This window comes from Nannobrachium achirus (assembly GCF_963921795.1).
Source record: "Nannobrachium achirus genome assembly, chromosome: 22".
Classification (NCBI taxonomy): domain Eukaryota; kingdom Metazoa; phylum Chordata; class Actinopteri; order Myctophiformes; family Myctophidae; genus Nannobrachium; species Nannobrachium achirus.
Window position 1 is genome coordinate 24966690 of NC_137829.1, and position 17352 is coordinate 24984041.

The 17352-nt window shown below is 43.5% G+C and overlaps 1 protein-coding gene across 1 annotated transcript in view; it reads right to left on the reverse strand.

Annotated features, from left to right (window-relative positions):
• Positions 1-17352, reverse strand: part of myo10l3 (myosin X, like 3) — a 99935-nt gene that overhangs the window by 49688 nt on the left and 32895 nt on the right. The window contains exons 3-9 of the mRNA XM_080752535.1: positions 4905-5063; positions 3704-3891; positions 2949-3083; positions 2013-2137; positions 1572-1585; positions 1326-1410; positions 264-370 (exon numbers count right to left, since the gene is read on the reverse strand). Coding sequence (XP_080608661.1) covers positions 264-370; positions 1326-1410; positions 1572-1585; positions 2013-2137; positions 2949-3083; positions 3704-3891; positions 4905-5063 — 813 coding nt within the window. The remainder of the gene's footprint in view (positions 1-263; positions 371-1325; positions 1411-1571; positions 1586-2012; positions 2138-2948; positions 3084-3703; positions 3892-4904; positions 5064-17352) is intronic.

Sequence of the window (17352 nt, forward strand, 5' to 3'; positions counted from 1 at the left end):
ACCTGCTCCGAATTTACTGTGCGACAAGTGGCTGCGGCAGAGCGTTTTCCCCCAATCGAACTCATTTCGCTTCGTGCGTCTTTTTGCATGCGGTAAAAACTAATTTACTCCTTTTATGACTCCTTTACGCACAGCATTGCACACCAAATCCAATGCGTTTTAATCATGCAGCAAACGGAAAAAACGCAACGGGCCTGTGTGCAAAGCCCTTAACAGGAACAGCATTACCACACATAAACAATCAACATTGTTCCTTGGTTTACCATGACGCTGTCGAACAGCTGTTTGTCGTCCAGGCTGCTGTCCTTCACACAGCCTGACTGGCTCAGGTAGTGGTAGGACTCTGGGCCCTCCGACAGGAAGTACATGTCTGCAACACGGAGAGAGGGAATGTTTAAATAGGCCTGAGTGCAAATGTGTGTCACATTTACTTTAGCCATTATTTAATGCTTTAACTATTACAAAATAGCAGACATACAAGCTCCCAGCTGCGAGCATGTAGATCTGCTATTTTTGAAAAATCGTGAACATCTGTGCAAGTCTTTCAATATTTTTGACCCCGATTCTATAAATGGCTTCTAAATCCTTCTTCTAAATCAGTGGTTCTCAAACCTTTTCATGTCAAGGACCCCCAAAATTACATGTATTTGGCCACGGACCCCCATATCAAAATTAGTTTGTTTGTTTGTTTGTTTATTTTCACTTACAAAAACATTTTAAAATTGGTTACAACAGTTCAAGGAAATGTGACGGAGAAGCCGAAAAACCCTCAAGGGGCTTAAAAAATGGCATTCTCCAGGAATAAGTATATATTCAAAAGATAAAAATTACATCATGGTAGAATATATGTACCCTTTACAAATAAAACCTTAACATGTTATACAGATGAAAAATATAAAGGAAAAAATAGAGATAGAAAATTAAACACATTTATAATCGCAACATTAAAGAGTCAAAGACACACAAAATAAAACTCTAAGGAAAATAATGAATAGACCCAGCTTCATTAAGCAGACCATATGGAAAATATTTGGTTAAGAGAAGCGATTTCAAAGCCTTCTTAAATTGATGAGATGACAAGTCCCATAAATATAATGGCAGAGAATTATATATTTTTGACAAAGAAAATATGTTGTTCAAGCAAATATTTGAGTTACAAATGTGCACTGTGAGCTTGTACGGTATATCTGCTATTTATCAATAGTTAAAGCATCAAATAATTCTAGACATAAATTGGTTAAAGAAAATACAATGATTCCGTTGACAATCCAACATTGTGATATGGTGTCAAAGAAAAAAACATAGTCTATAATAAGATAACCCACCTTGGTGGTCTTTGTCTGCCCCGGCCAACATCGCATAGAAGATATGATAGTTCCTCTCCCCAGGATTCTGTCTAACCACACGGTTCTAGAACAGAGGGAGGAAGAGACAATCTTTCATATATGACTGGAATCTATGGATGACTATTAAAACATCAACTAAACATATCTAATGATTACGTGTACAGAGGAAGAGGAAGAGGAAGCTTGTCATTGAGTGAAGTTGGATCCCAGAGATTGAACACAAACCTTTTCGAGTAAATCTAGAGGTTGAGCGTCAAGGAAAACACAGACAATTACACAACTTCTATGTGTCAAAATCAGAATCAGAATTAACTTTATTGTCAATGTCAAATCACAGGGTTACAGGAGTAAAGTACTGAAAAGGGGGGGACGAGGGGAGGACAGAATAGGCCTTTACCAGAAGAACCCTCGCGTCCCGGCAAACAAAATGTAGTACGAAAACAGGAGGGGATCTACTAGTATAGAGCAGTGGTTCTCAACCTTTTCAGGCCGCTGGGACCCCCCAAAATAATTTGGGGACCCTGCTGGGGGGGTCCCTACCCACAGGTTGAGAACCACTGGTATAGAGGGTAAAGATGTAGTGCGAAAACAGGAGGGGAACTAGTATAGAGCCCTAGGGGATTCCGGTCAACTAAGTATAGGGTTTTAGTGGTTGGTGAAGGATACAGTCAATGATGCACCCTCCCTGGATGTTTCCATTCTGGGAGAAGTGGAGCTGAATGAACTTCCCAAAGCGACTGGAGTTGTTGTTATACACCGTCTTGGCGTTCCCAAAAGCTTCCATGATAGGACTAGAGGCAGAAATATGTATAGATCATGAGTTGGAATCATACATTGTACATACTGTGGGGCCTTTTCCACCGGCAAAGAACCGGTTCCAGAACCAGTGCCGGTTCAACTTTCTTGGGAACCTTGGTTCGTTCTTGCGAACCGGCTTGCGTTTCCACCAGATTGAACCAGAGCCAAGGATTTGGCTCTGGAACCACAAGAAACAAGGATGTTGTGGTTCCGGTTCCGAACCAACTTTTACGGTTCGGAACCAACTCCGGTTCTTGGTGGAAAAGCACACCTCTGGTTCATCCCATAGGTGGGAGAAAGAACCGGAACCGGTTCTTTGCCGGTGGAAAAGGCCCCACACAGTAAAATCCTCAGTGTTATTTCATCCATTAGTAACTCTGAGGGGCCTTTTCCACCAAAAGAACCTTGGTTCAAGAACCAGTGCCGTTCAACTTTCTTAAGCCTTGGTTCGTTCTTGCGAACTGCGAACCGGCTTGCGTTTCCACCAGATTGAACCATACTGAACCAGAGGAAACAAGGATTTTGTGGTTCCCGTTCTGAACCAACTTTTACGGTTCGGAACCAACTCGGTTCTCGGTGGAAAAGCTCACCTATGGTTCATCCCATAGGCGGGAGAAAGAACCCGGTCGAAAAGCGCCCCGAGAGTGCACAAACTAAACCAAAGTGCACCCACATGGGTCCATTTTGCTACATTTGTACATTCTTAGAGTCACAAATGGATGAAACAACAGTTAACACAATGGATTTGAAACATGCAGTATACTGGGGTTGGTGGAAAGGGGATAAAAGGTTCCGTTAGAGTACCTGCTCTGAATGATAGCCTGCTCCACCCTAGTGGTCCTCTCTGATGGAGGAGAGCCCACTGAGTTCTGACTCATCACTGACAGGAACTTCAACAGCAGCTTGGTGCTCTCTGTCTTCCCTGCACCACTTTCTCCACTGGATGCACACACACCACACGCAGAGGAACAAAGACAGGGAGGAAAGAGGAGTAGAGAGAGCAAGAGATTTAGCTTTATGTTCAAAATTCATCACTTGATTCTTGAAATCTTGCTAATATAAAATCAATCAGATCAATCAGGCTTCTTTCTGATTAGCTTATTTCTTATGAAAATGTTTCTGTGGTTCATTTGAGTGGTAAGTTAATTGATTATCAGAGGGAGTAGACAGAAATGGTAGCATCTTATAATGAGCATAACTGTGGATCAAGTATTATGAAGATATGTTGAAAATGGGTGAAGGAACAGGAAAAGTTACTTTTAATTTTTTTTTTTTTTTTTGGGGTCAAATGATTGATTTTGTTCACAAGTAACCATATAATAAGCAGGATAATGATTTCACATTAACGACACTCACACTCTACAATATACTGCAAATTTGATTGAATTTGGTATTTATTTTCCTGGAGCATTTTGGGGCTCATTGCCTTGCTCAGCCACCTCCAGTCACCACAGTGTACAAATGGAATACGCCCTCCTGTCTGTTCCCCGGGGAATGAACCGGCAACCCTTGAGTCACTGGTTGGCCTCCCCCTCCATCAAGGCCAACCTGATGCCCACCTGATGAGGACACATTGGCTGTCATGTCTCTTCCATAAGCAGCGGTAACACTCGTTGGCCACAGCAAAGATGTGTGGAGGCAGCTCCCCCAGGTGGTGTTTGCTGTACAGTTCAACTGCAGCCCCATCGTACAGTCCTGCTATCGGCTTATAAGGGTTCACCGCTGCCAGGATAGAACCTATGTTGGTCTATGGTACAAAAGGGGAGACAGGACAAGTGGATACGAAAGAAAATGAGAGTACAATAAACAGAGGATATACAAGAGAGAAAGAACAAAACAGGAACAGATGGGCAAAAAGAGAGGGATCGAAAACGAGAGAGAGAGAGAGAAGAGGGGGGAGAGGAGGAGGAGGGAGAGGAAGCAGAGATGAAGAAGATAGATAATGCACTAGGTAAAAATCAAAGACATATATATACTGTATATATGGTCAAATACAATGTGTAGTTGATGAAATAATTCTTTGTAATCTTTACAGATGTTGCAAAACTCACCTCCTGACCTCCAGCACTGAATCTGATGCAAATGTTGAAGTATGTATTCCATATTTAATGAAAGAACTGATAAGAACTAATAACCAATTCACTTTCACATTCAAAAGATCACAGTTTCACATCCTTTTCCTATGACATACTACAGGGGTCAGTAACACTGATAAGAAGATATAGTTATACTGCCACAAATGACCTAGTTTACATTGAGGATGGTATTATTTTAAGAACGAAACCCATCGGTCCTACTCGGGTAAAGGACTTTGGGGAAAAGGGCCTCACCGAATTGTGTTTGTAGGTCATCATTCCACTTCCACAATGACAACGGTCTGTAATGTCATTTATAAAGACCTGCCAAACCCTCTGAGATTAAATTAGCAGGCAGGCAGGCAGGCAGGCAGGCAGGAAGGTGTGTGTGTATGTGTGTGTGTGTGTGTGTGTGTGTGTGTGTGTGTGTGTGTGTGTGCGTGCGTGCGTGCGTGCGTGCGTGCGTGCGTGCGTGCGTGCGTGCGTGCGTGCGTGCGTGCGTGCTAGTTGGTTTTTCATTACATTTTCGGTGATAGACAGTGCGTAGGTCCCAGGTGGTATTTTAGATCTCTAGTCAGGCAAACACAGACATGGCATCCTACAAGGTGTTTAAGCATGAACACAACAATGGGTCCATCCATAACATACAGTATCTGTCAACATAGGAGCTGAGCTTGTGCCTTACATAGATATTGTCTTTCTGGTAGCGCAGGTATAGATTGTGCATGATGGCGGCTTCATGCAGCTCTGCCAGTGTGGACATGTCCTCTACTCCCAGGACGCTGGTGGAATGCATGGGGTACATCATCTCTCTGCTAACCTCTGCCCTCTGGAGGTAGATGGTCTGAGGAGAACACAACACAAACAAATCCATCATTTATTTAGGCCTAGAATTATTTTTCACACTGACTTTTTTGACACCGCACTATTAGGTTGTGTTAGTAGTTTTGGGTATTTTTGCTTGTGTTTGACATGACAGTGAGATACTTGTTGCACAAACTAGCATTGACTGCTATGGTCACTTTTGATTTGGACACTGTACTATTTTGATAGTTGTGCTTAAGGACACTTTATGTATATATATATTTATATATTATTTGTTCCATCTCTTTATGTACCTTGCTCTTGTACCCTGTTCTTGTTTTTCTTTTATCTTTTTCTTACTTCTCTGTAACTTTGTAAATAACCTTATACTGATGTGCTGCCTCTGGGCAACTGATTTCCCCCCTTGGGATAATAAAGGTATCTATCTATTTAATGCTTTAACTATTGAAATAATAGCAGATATACAAGCTCACAGCGCGGCACCGAGTGCCGCACTGCGAGCCGCACTGCGAGCCGCACTGCGAGCTTGTACATCTGCTATGTGCCGCACTGCGAGCTTGTACATCTGCTATTTTTAATTTTTTTAATCGTGATCGTGACTTTGAAAATATATACGTTTTAAAGTGAACATTTGTAACTCAAATATTTGCTTCTGGGTGGTCCCTGGAACAACATATTTTGAGATGGGTGTCCACGGCCAAATACATGTCATTTTGGGGGTCCTTGACATGAAAAAGTTTGAGAACCACTGATTTAGAAGAAGGATTTAGAAGACATTTATAGAATAAATATAAAAAATATTCAAAGACTTGCCCAAATGTTCACGATTTTTCAAAAATAGCAGATCTACAAGCTTACAGCACTCAGTGCCACGCTGTGAGCTTGTATATCTGCTATTTTTTAATACCGTAGTTAAAGCATAAGATAATGGTTAAAGTGTTTCAAATTTAAATTGACACAGATTTGCGTTCAGGCCTAAATGGGTTATAAGAGTTAGTTAGGGTTTGACAAATGAGGGAGACAGACATAAGAACTATGCAATTGCAATTGTTCAACTGGATCGAAACAAAGTTTTATTGTCTCCACCAGCCGAAGGCTTGGGGGAGAGAATGTTCGCCCCTGTCCGTCCGTCCGTCCGTCCGTCCGTCCGTCCGTCCGTCTGTGCGTGCGTGCGTCCGTCCGTGTGTGCGTCCGTGTGTCCTCCAGTTTGTTACCAGCTAATCTCCGGTGCCGTTGGCCCGGTCGCTGCCAAACTGAGCACACACACTCCCTGGATGCCAATTCAGAACCTCTGCCCCAGATTTTTCACATGGGCCTGTTCTAGCGTAACCAGGAGGCCAATTTGTGCAAAACTACCATTTGGCCAGTAGTCCTACAGATTTTGCCCAAAGATCACGCAAATCGGTAGACAGTATCTCTACAGTCATGTGATCGACATCAATCTGTCTGATTGTCCATATTCCATCCTGATTGGCTGAGATTGTGTTTCAAAGTTTGTAAGATTGGTCAGTTTTGAACAAAATGCCTCACGAACACAGAAACAACAACATTTTTGTGAAATTGTGCACTCACATTCCCACTAGGCCGAGGAAGAAATGCCACTTCAAACTTTTCAAATCAGCCTCATGGTGGCGCTATAACAGGCCGCCTGGCCTGGTGGAGACCTGTGCTCGGAAGAGCACTGCTTCTAGTTTTAATATGCAGCATGATTACTGCAGGACTATGACGTTTACTTTACCTGCCTGGAGTCTTTATTCAGTATCTCTGTCCACAGCTGACAGATAAGGGCCTTTCTGACAGCCAGAGGGGTAGTGAACCTCAGGGAGCAGACTGTGCTAGTGAGAACTAGGGCACTGACAAGTTGACATGCAACTGAATCAGGCAGCTAGCACAACATCAGTCTCTTATCATGATATTGGCTAAATTCATGCACAGATGACAGGCAGATTCATGAGGCGGTGCAAAAAGAACAACAGGCCTTTGCTCAGACTGAAAAAGCGGCACCTTGAAACCCTCATGGGCTTGTCCATGCCTGTCACTTGCTTGCCCAGACTCCTTCTCCGTGCTTTGTTTCACTTGTTCGCTCTCTAAACAAGAAAATACAACAAACGATGGAAAGACGATGTCGAGCAGAGATGTCCTTGTCTTGACTTTCAATTCTCACGTTTTTCAAGTGTTATTTTTGCTAACTTGGCAAGAGCTATTGAGTGTCCCACTTTTGAGAGAATTGACTTGAAATGGACTATAAGAGGAAGCTGAAAAGCGAGTGAGGTAAGCAGAAATGTGGGAGGGATTTGACAATGTTGCTACAGTGGCAGGCAGTACTGTGAGCACTGAGACAAGAATACAGCCTCCCAGATCCATTAGTGATCCGCAAGCCAGCCAAACATAATGACTTAATGGCAATCAAAACCAGGAATGGGTGAAAAAAGGGACGAGATAAAAGCAATGGAGGAGACAGAGATTGCATCAGCAGTGTTAGGCACTTGATGGGAAACAGTGTCTAGATCGATATCGATGGACTGGGGGGGTTGTGGTGTGCTGATGCATTACTGCCTGGTGTTCCGGCATATTCTGTCCCCCCCCCCCCCCCCCCCCTCGGGAGGCAGGCCTTGGATTTCACAAACGGGATGAGTCAGCACAGAATTGCTACTGCGACCCTGTGATACCTGACAGTAAATGGGTTAAATGAAAGTGAGGGCATGAGTTCAGTTAAGTTTAGTTTCAGCTTGGGTTGTCTGGTCTACACCTGTCTAGTCTGAAGCTTTTGAAAACACACACATTGCAGTAATATCTTCAGGATCGTTTCCATTACAGCCGGAGTCGTCCTGGGTCAAGACTGTGACACATTATAGAAATACTGTTGGTTTTGTGCTATTTCTATAAAGTCATACAAAACAAAACAATTGGCATATGAATATTACAAAATTATGTCTATCTGGCAACTACCGGTATGTGCATGTCAGTTTTTTCCAAGCCAGATGAGAGAGAGTCATTAGCACATGGGTGTATATTGAGATAACAACACAATATTAATGCACTCCATGTTGAGTTACTACATGCTTCTCTCATGACAAGGGTGGTGGAGGGCTGGGATCCTTTGGGGTGAAAAACAGTACACACACACCCCAACAGATGCAAGCAGATTTACAGCCACCCTTCACACTAGCTGTCCCTAACCATTTGGCCATAATAACCCCACCCTCTGCACTCTAGAAAATTGGCCTCTATTCACAGCACAGGGCCTAACTGACGCATAAATCCAACAGCCTTTCAGCAGATACTTAAAAGTATTAGCCTTTTTAATTCAAAAACCTTGCAGTTAATTAATGAGGTAAAGTCATCCCTGACACGTGAGCTTTGGTCTAATGGAATGATGTCCATTATTAGTACAAGCGTCAACATTTAAGCTCTAGTGTTATTCTCGCAAGAGACACCCATAAAGGCAGTGTTTTTGTGTGTGTGTGCGCGTGCGTGCGTGCGTGCGTGCGTGCGTGCGTGCGTGCGTGCATGCGTGTGTGTGTGTGAGTGAAATATATTATGAGGGCAAGCATCTTCAAATCTTTCCCCTTACATCTGTTGATGCAATTGTACATTCTTCTGGTATTAGACATGAGTAGGCCAGTTAGCATTTTTCACATTCTCCAGGCATCAGTTCAATGTTGTATTTTGGTCGAAAGCTCGAAAGGAAACTGAAATAACAAATAGCTAAGTTACCAGAATTCACTGGCAATTATAGGCTGTACATAAAGTTCCAACATGGGGAAAACAAATGACAGACAGAGAAAAACACCATCACTTGTGCTTCGAAAACACCACTGCTAACAGAGAATGATGTGTGTCCTCCCAAACCCCTTAAGGGATAGTCGTTCCCCCCCCTCCTTTACTTTAAAATAAATTTGAATTCATGGATATTTTTTGTTTTGTTTTTGTCGCATTCCTAAGCCAATAATTTGATAACCAGCAGTGGTTCCCTATGGAGACACAAAGAGCCTGCTTTGTTCCCTATGGAGACACAAAGAGTCTCCTCAAATTATTGGCTCAGCAATGCAACAAAAACTAAAAAATATCCAAGAATTCAAGTCTCCATGGGGTGAGTAATCGATAGAAAGAAAGTCATTTTGGGGGTGAACTAATCCCTTTAAGTCTCAAGAGACAGACACTTGCCATTCATATTTAATGTGTGTTCATATTTAATGTGTGTGTGTGTGTGTGTGTGTGTGTGTGTGTGTGTGTGTGTGTGTGTGTGTGTGTGTGCGTGCGTGCGTAGGTGCGTGCGTGCGTGCGTGCGTGTGTGCGTGCGCACGTGCGTGCATGTATTGTATATTGCGGCCTTTGTTTTGACCTTCTTTGAATAATTTTCTCTTCTGATTTCATGGAATAATCCTTGGGGATTTGTTCATGCCTGAGTCATTAGACAGACATGCACATAGGAAACGGAGCTGGAGTTCCCAGTTTCAAAAGAGGTTTCACATTTCCATTGCTTTATTAGCCCACTGTGATGGTTATTGGTTGTTTAATTTGTCTATGTGTGATATGTCAGTGAGTTCTGTTCCCCACTTTCCACACGCCAATATATATTTATCTTTTTATATGGTAAGCATATTTAATACATATCATTTTGACGAGACCACACCGAAGAAGAACAAGGCTAAAATTAAAGGTACATTTTTGGTTAAAACAATATTTTTTATTAAAAGGTTAAAGCTATATATAGATCCCTGTTACTGAACACTATAGCATTATACTATGGAAATATAGAGCCATTTAACACACTTAAATAAAACAATAATCCTTAAAAATGGTAAATGGTGCATTTCTATAGCGCCTTTTACCCATAGATTGTGCATTACATTCATCCATTCACACACACACACACATTCATAGAAAAACCATGCAAGGCACCAACCTGCTCACCCCTTACAGCACCTTTAAACAGACAAATAGGTTTTAAGCAGAATCATATACATTTTTATGCGAAGTTAATTTAAAATTCTTCCATTAATCTCTAGGCAGTGTAGTAGCATTCTGTTCCACAATAACAATTAGACATTTCTCAGGATGTCTAGGTTGTGTGCATGTGTGTGTGTGTGTGTGTGTGTGCGTGTGCGTGCGTGCGTGCGTGTGTGTGTGTGTGTGTGCGTGTGTGCGTGCGTGCGTGCGTGTGTGTTACACAGTAGCCTGCCCCTGTCCCATGTGGACCAATTACAATACATTAGATGGGACAAAGGGCTGGCTCGGTGCCAATGGCATACTCTTTCTGGTGTTAAAGGCAAAGTTCCCAGCCCAACCAGAGTGATAAACTATGTATTCGCTGTGAACATGGGACTCATTATTAAATATTTATTCTTAATTAATCACAATCAAGGTGATTATTTCAACACTCCAGGGCGTTTTTCCTCAATTTAGGTTGGTTTGTTTCCTGTAGTGCATTCCTGTTGTTCCCAAACAGTGGGTCGGGACCCATTTGTGGGTCACGGACACATTTTTACGGGTCACGACTCGTGTAAAAATCCCATTTTATTTTCCTACATAAAAAAAAAAAAAAAATATATATATATATATATATATATATAGTGTATATGTTACAGTATGTTTGGGTAACTCAGGACGGTAAGAGTAAGAGCGCTTGTTTTGTCGTTCACCACACACTAATCACCACCAGATGGCGACGACAGCCCATAGACAGCCATTCACTAGTGCAGGCGCTGACGTCACTCGTTTGCGACTCTCTTTCTTTATTTACTAGCCTAGCTGGGCGGTGTTTAGCCATTAGCTTAGCCATTAGCTTACTATGAGCGTTTATCGTGGGCTTATAAATATAACGATTGCATTCACCACGGCTTCGTTACTCGCGCGGCCGGCCCTGGCCCGCTCTTCGCGGCCACTCACGCCTGCGGCGCTCGGGGGCGAAGAGCAGGACCAAGGTCCGCTGGCCTTCGCGCCGCTTGCAATGTCGTGGACAATCGAGGGGCTCCGCCTGGAGGACGTTGCTGTGGGCGACCGCTTGTTCCGCCCCGTGCGGCACCACGAGTGCTCCGTTTCTCGACCGTCCTGTTTCTCTAACAAACCGTGACATATATATACAGGTATATATGTCACGTTTTTTTTTGCGTCTCAGAGAATTAGAGAAACGGAGCGCTTGCCGTGCCGCACAGGGCGGAACAAGCGGTCGCCACAACAACGTCCTCCAGGCGGAGCCACTCGATTGTCCACGACATTGCAAGCGGCGCGAAGGCCAGCGGACCTTGGTCCTGCTCTTCGCCCCCGAGCGCCGCAGGCGCGAGTGGCCGCGAAGAGCGGGCCAGGGCCGCGCGGCCGGCGGAGCGCCGCGCGAGTTACGAAGCCGTGGTGAATGCAATCGTTATATTTATGCCCAGGCCGTAAGGCCTGGGCAAGCCCACGATAAACGCCCTGTCCAAGTGACTACAATGGAGCTAATGGCTAAGCTAGGCTAGGCTAGGCTAGGCTAGGCTAGTAAATAAAGAAAGAGAGTCGCAAACGAGTGACGTCAGCGCCTTCACTATTGAATGGCTGCGTCGCCATCTGGTGGTGATTAGTGTGTGGTGAACTACAAAACGAGCGCTCTTACCACAGTCTCCCTGAGTTACCCAGTTACCCTGTAACATATATATATATATACACAAAAAGATTTTTAGATTAATTATTTTTTAAATAGTTTTATACATTTTAAAACAAACAAACAAATCTAAGAAATTCCATAAATTACAAATATTTATTTAAGAAGTAGTGAAAATAGCTGATCAACAAGCTCGCTGTAGATCTACTATTTTCACTAGTTTCAAATGTCTAATCTTTCATTTGGGTCTTGACCTGAAAAGTTTGGGAACCACTCTGCTGTAGCGGCACCTCAGAAAGAGGTCAATGCAGTTTTTTAAATTCCATTGTCCATTTCATGAGGGATCCAACTTGATCATCATAACAGTAATGAATGAGTGGTGCACTTGTGACTCAGGACAATCTGATCCTGCTTGTAACATGATGAGTCTGCATGTGAGGCTCTCGGTTGATCGATGAAATTAAATCATCAACTGAGTCAAACAATCAACTCCAAATGATGGAGTTGGTGTTGACACTGTCAGAGCGCATAGTAGGCTACACCATGTAAATCCATCACAAAAAGTGAGCAGCAAAGCTCATCAAATCACGATAGCCCCTTTTCCACTGACGTGGCCCAACACCACACCACTCCACACCGCCCACTTTTTCCAGGTTCTCCACTACAAGGACCTGGTTAGACTGGTGTGAAAGTGGTACTAAACTTGGTACTAAAACTTATCCACTACGGAGTAGGTCTGAGCTAGGCCAAACAGGGCCAAGCACATCATAATGACTGATCACTCACTGACTTTTAATTTAGACCACCAGGATATAAAGATAATACATTCTATTGTGTTATAACCACTATTATAATCTATTATAGTGTATTATAATTAGGATTGTAATACACATTTATATTGTATTATAATCACATTTAAAATGGTCAATTTGTTTCTTACCGATAGGGGTACTTTTGTGTAATGGAAAATGTAGATAATTTTAAGTGGTGTGGTGTGGTGTGGTGCGGTGTAGTGTCATGTCGTGTAGTGTGGTGCTAAAGCTGCAGTCGAAAAGGGGCTTATGTATCCTTGTCTACAGTACACTTGACTACACATTAGATCTCACACTTTTACCATCTCTGTAGACTAGAGGGTTGAGATGACATTGAGATTTAGTAATTGATTGAATATGTTATTAACATGTTTGTTAACAGTACACTAGTGGTGTCAGTGGTTATGTTTACTTCCTAAAACCTACTGCTTTGAACTGCCTGATCTGCTGTTTGGGAGGCCTCAAACACATTGGACCATCGCACTACAGATGGATAATTAAAGTCTTTGGAATCAGCAGGCATGCACACAAACACAAACACGCACACACATGCACACACACCCACACACACACAAAAAGAAATTGACACACAGATGCAGAGTTTGTCTGATTATCACTGCCTATCTGTCTTTCTCCCTCCCTCCCACACGAACGACGCACGCACGCACGCGCGTGCGCGCGTGCGCACACACACACACACACACACACACACACACACACACACACACACACACACACACACACACACACACACACACACACACACACACACACACACACACTCACACACAAACGCACACACTCACACACACAGTGGATCCATCTGCTGCAGTAGGGTCACACCCTGGCCCAGGGGATGTGGGTGGATTAGGAGGTTGCAGGCTTATTAATGGTTCAAAGGAGAGAGAAGCTAAAAGAGAGATAACGCATAAACATCACTGGCTGGATGCAAAAGTTTATGTACACATTATTGGTACTATTCATTCACTGACAGCTCACCGCTACTACAAAATGTCCTACTCCTTGTAAGACATTATCCGTTCACCGCGCACACTCAGACACAAACAGCACAATAGAACTTCTGTGACTTTGGGGATTTCGGAAAACACGCTCATGAATGTGCACTGCTCACACAGATGCGCTCACATTATAATACATAAAGGCTCAATTGACCAATAATCCAGAATAGGCTGAGTGGGTATCAGTGGCTTATTTTCATCCTCCAGTGCTGTGTAGCTGTATGGCATGGACAATTTCAGTAAACATACCGCAGACAGGGAATGGTCTATCAATAGTTTAGCAGCTGCTTCTTTTTACCCCACGATTTTGCAACCCATTTTTCACCCAGTGCCAGTTGCCTAAACTGTAATCCTGGGCGCTGCTCTCCCTCTGCCAACTCTGCTTCCTTCAGTGCATTAAGAATGAGCAAGCCGCTTCTTAACACCTGACAGGGGGGAGCTTCCCCTGGGGGGCGGAAATAGCAAGGCTACGTAGCGCGTGGAAGGAACACGTTATTCCAACATTCAGTCACATCAGTCTGACCAGGGGGAGGCATTATAGAGACCAGGATTAGAAGCAGCTGCTTCTTTTAACCTGACAGTTGAGTTTTCTGGTGTGTAACATATGAGGAGGTTCACGCCATCTTCCACCAGTCGCCAGTTAAGGACATAATCCCACCTGTGAACACTGTAAATTGTATTATGAGACTGTAGATCTGCTGTTTTCAGTGTGCGACACTGTCGTATGACAGGGTATAAATTAACCTCAGTAACTGTAGCAATTCTGGGCATATCAAAAACTAGCGAACTATTGTGTGGGGATTGCTGATCGATTAGCTTGATGTACAACAGGTGTGCAGTCAGTCACACGGTCACACCTCGCAACTTCAGGTGTTTTGGCATAGAGCCTTCATCAGAGTTCATCTATACTGAAATGTGTTTGCAGCCTGGAATAAAAATGTGAATCAGGGCCAACATATCATATTTTTTTATCTTGGGATGGGTAACATTTTTATTTATTTTTATCTTTTGGAGTGCTGCTATTTCCACTCCCCTGCTTTACATTTCGAGGTTTAAAGGCCTGTGTGTATTCTCTCTCCGACCACTGAACCTTTCGTCGGAAAGGTCCGGTTCGACTACAAAATGGCGTCACTCACAAGTTCTGAAAAGCATTACCCCGAATTTGAGTTCGGAAAGCTGCATGTCGGAAAGTCGGACCTTTCCGATGAAAAGCTTGTTGGTCGGAGGCAGTATGGACAGGACACATTACAAAATCACTGTGGGACAGTGGCCATTTATAAGCCCTGGCTATCCTGGGGACAGATTGTGAAGGATGGTGATGGTTAATGTGACAGGAGTCAGCTCAGCCAGTTGAAATGACAGAAGGAACCTCCTGACTCAGTGGATAATGACCCCCTGGTGTGCTCCCTGGAGGTCGCAAGCTGTGCTAGGAAAGCATGGTACTTTAGTGCACCTTTAGTACAAGCACTGAAACAAAGGGTAATGCTAGGTTGAGCCCAGGGGGACCTTGCTGCCAGGATACATTTGTTAATTGAACTCTGACAGAGGGTACAGAAGTGAGTGTTTTTTTGTGGATCTGACTTGAGAATAGCAAATGCACATTTTAACCGTAGGGTCGCTGTAACACACACAATAAACATCTACGATTCTACGTATATTGTGATCTCTCAAAATCAGACACATAAGTGAAATACCCACAATGCACTAGGCCAAGGAACCCCCACAAAGAGGGCCTCTCCTCAGCAAGGCGTGCATAATTGCACATGCCCTCAAGATCAGTGTGTAGACTCTAATTAACATGGCTGATCACTGGTGCCATACATGGATTCTAGTGTCATCTCCATGGCAACACACCTGGCAGCAAATGTTTCAATGGACTAGAGCACAATCACAGCTTGGGGGACATAATGTACAGTATATTAGCAGATGCTACATTCTTGTGCAGTTAATAAGTGAAATGAGTGAGTTGTGAGCCATTGTGTGTGTGTGGTGAGATTACATCATGGGCAGTTCCAGCATTTAGATGCATGTGTCTGATGCATTTGACCACATCACCACCACATTTAGTTGTGGAAACAGTTATCTCAGCAGGCTACAGAATGATTGCTTAATCCAGAAACACAGAACAAAACAGCCTTTGGGTTTTCAGCAACACAGCAAGACATGTCACAAACATACTTGAAAACAGAGAAGAGAGTAAAAATGTTTTTCCTTGCCGGCATTAAATAAGTAAATCTGTCCCTTTCCCCAAGACAAAATAAGACTCTGTTCTCTCTCTTCAACAAAAACTGGATTGTCTCCCTTTCAGGGGTTAGGGTTACCTTATTTGATAACAAAATATCAATGTTATAAGTGTGGATGTGGAGCAGCTGACTGTACTTAAATGTCCCCATAACAGACAAGAATAGGCAGATTCAGGGCCACGAAAGATAATGCTGAGATGTCTGTTCCCAAAAGAAAGAAATTCTGCACCTCAGCCTCTATGCCACTTGAGCCTTATGTTGCCCATATTTAGATCAATAGTAAAGAGGTCCAGAAATAACTTGAGTCTAACGTTAGGATAACAGCTGTGTGCCACTGCCACAGGCTTGGCTTGGTGTGTTGTGATGCTGTAGGTTGTGGTCCTCTACAGTCTAGACTAGAAAGTTTGTTCAGGGCCTTCCTTGGCCCTGAACAAATGCCCATCCTTCAGAGGAGGATGGATTTTCGACGCCCATAAGGAGGAACCAGAGGGTAATATTCATTGAACTTGTACAGTACAAACGCCTTCCTCTACAAATGTGCCTAAAAACGGGAGGCTCATTTTCCATCCATGCCATCTGACCCCTAGACATTCAAATCAGAGTCTATTTTTTAACCTTTCAACACCCCATTATTTCCCTCTCCGCTTTCCCTCTGTTTCTGTCTTGCCGTCGCTCTCTACTGCTCTCCCCTCTTGCAGGATTTCCTTCAGACACAAAGGCCAAACAGATAAGCATAGGCCACTGACTCGTCACAAAGTGAGCCCATTCCTGCCATTCTTCTATTATTACAAAAGGTGTTGATTCGGTCACAGAGCCTGCTACAGTGCTCTGAGATGGAGCGCATGTGCGCTCACAATAGCCTCTCATAAACAATGCCTTGTGGGTCTTTCAAGTTGTTTTACTGCAACACGCTATTGGACACACGCTATTGGACATCTTAGTTTACTAGTAGCATGGAGTCAAGCCGTATATCACTTATAGGCTAATAGACACAGGGAAGGTCCTTGGCTTTCAGTCAAAATTAGCAAGCGGAAATGTACTGACATCTAGCGCAGCGTAGTTCATTGGGACACGGAAGTTAGAGTCCCCCTCTTCGTTCTCTAACAGCTAATTAATTCATACGCCCACGTTCATTCTCATTCGCTACAAGCTCCTTCACACACGCCCTCTTTGCCCAGTGTAGGCTTATAAGCAGCCTCTGCTCACTGCTCATTCTACATGTTCAGCTGTCGAAGCAGGTTGTGTGATGTGTGTTAGAAAAATAGTCTGGTTTTATCAGCTGCATGTAGCATTTGGTCGGAGATCAGGCGGGGCAAAGAGCCTAAACAATGGGTATGGAGGTATATGGTTGTCTTGCTTGAGTTGTTAAGTTAACCTGATATCCTTGATATTTGCTGTTCTGTGAAGTTGCAACATAGTCATTCAATGGATTCTGACAGTCTCAGGAATTAGCCTGCACCATCTTCTGTAGTGGGGAAGCTTTCATTTCTGCCCTGCAGGAGTTCAGTTTCTTCTGCGTATACGATAAGTATGGTTATGAAGGTCTCATTTTGTGGCTTATAAATGTAGGCACCAGTAAATTCTCCAATGTGGTGGAAAGCTTGATAATGGAGGCTCCTTTGTAACCAAGAGCCTCTCATAACCAGTCTGTACT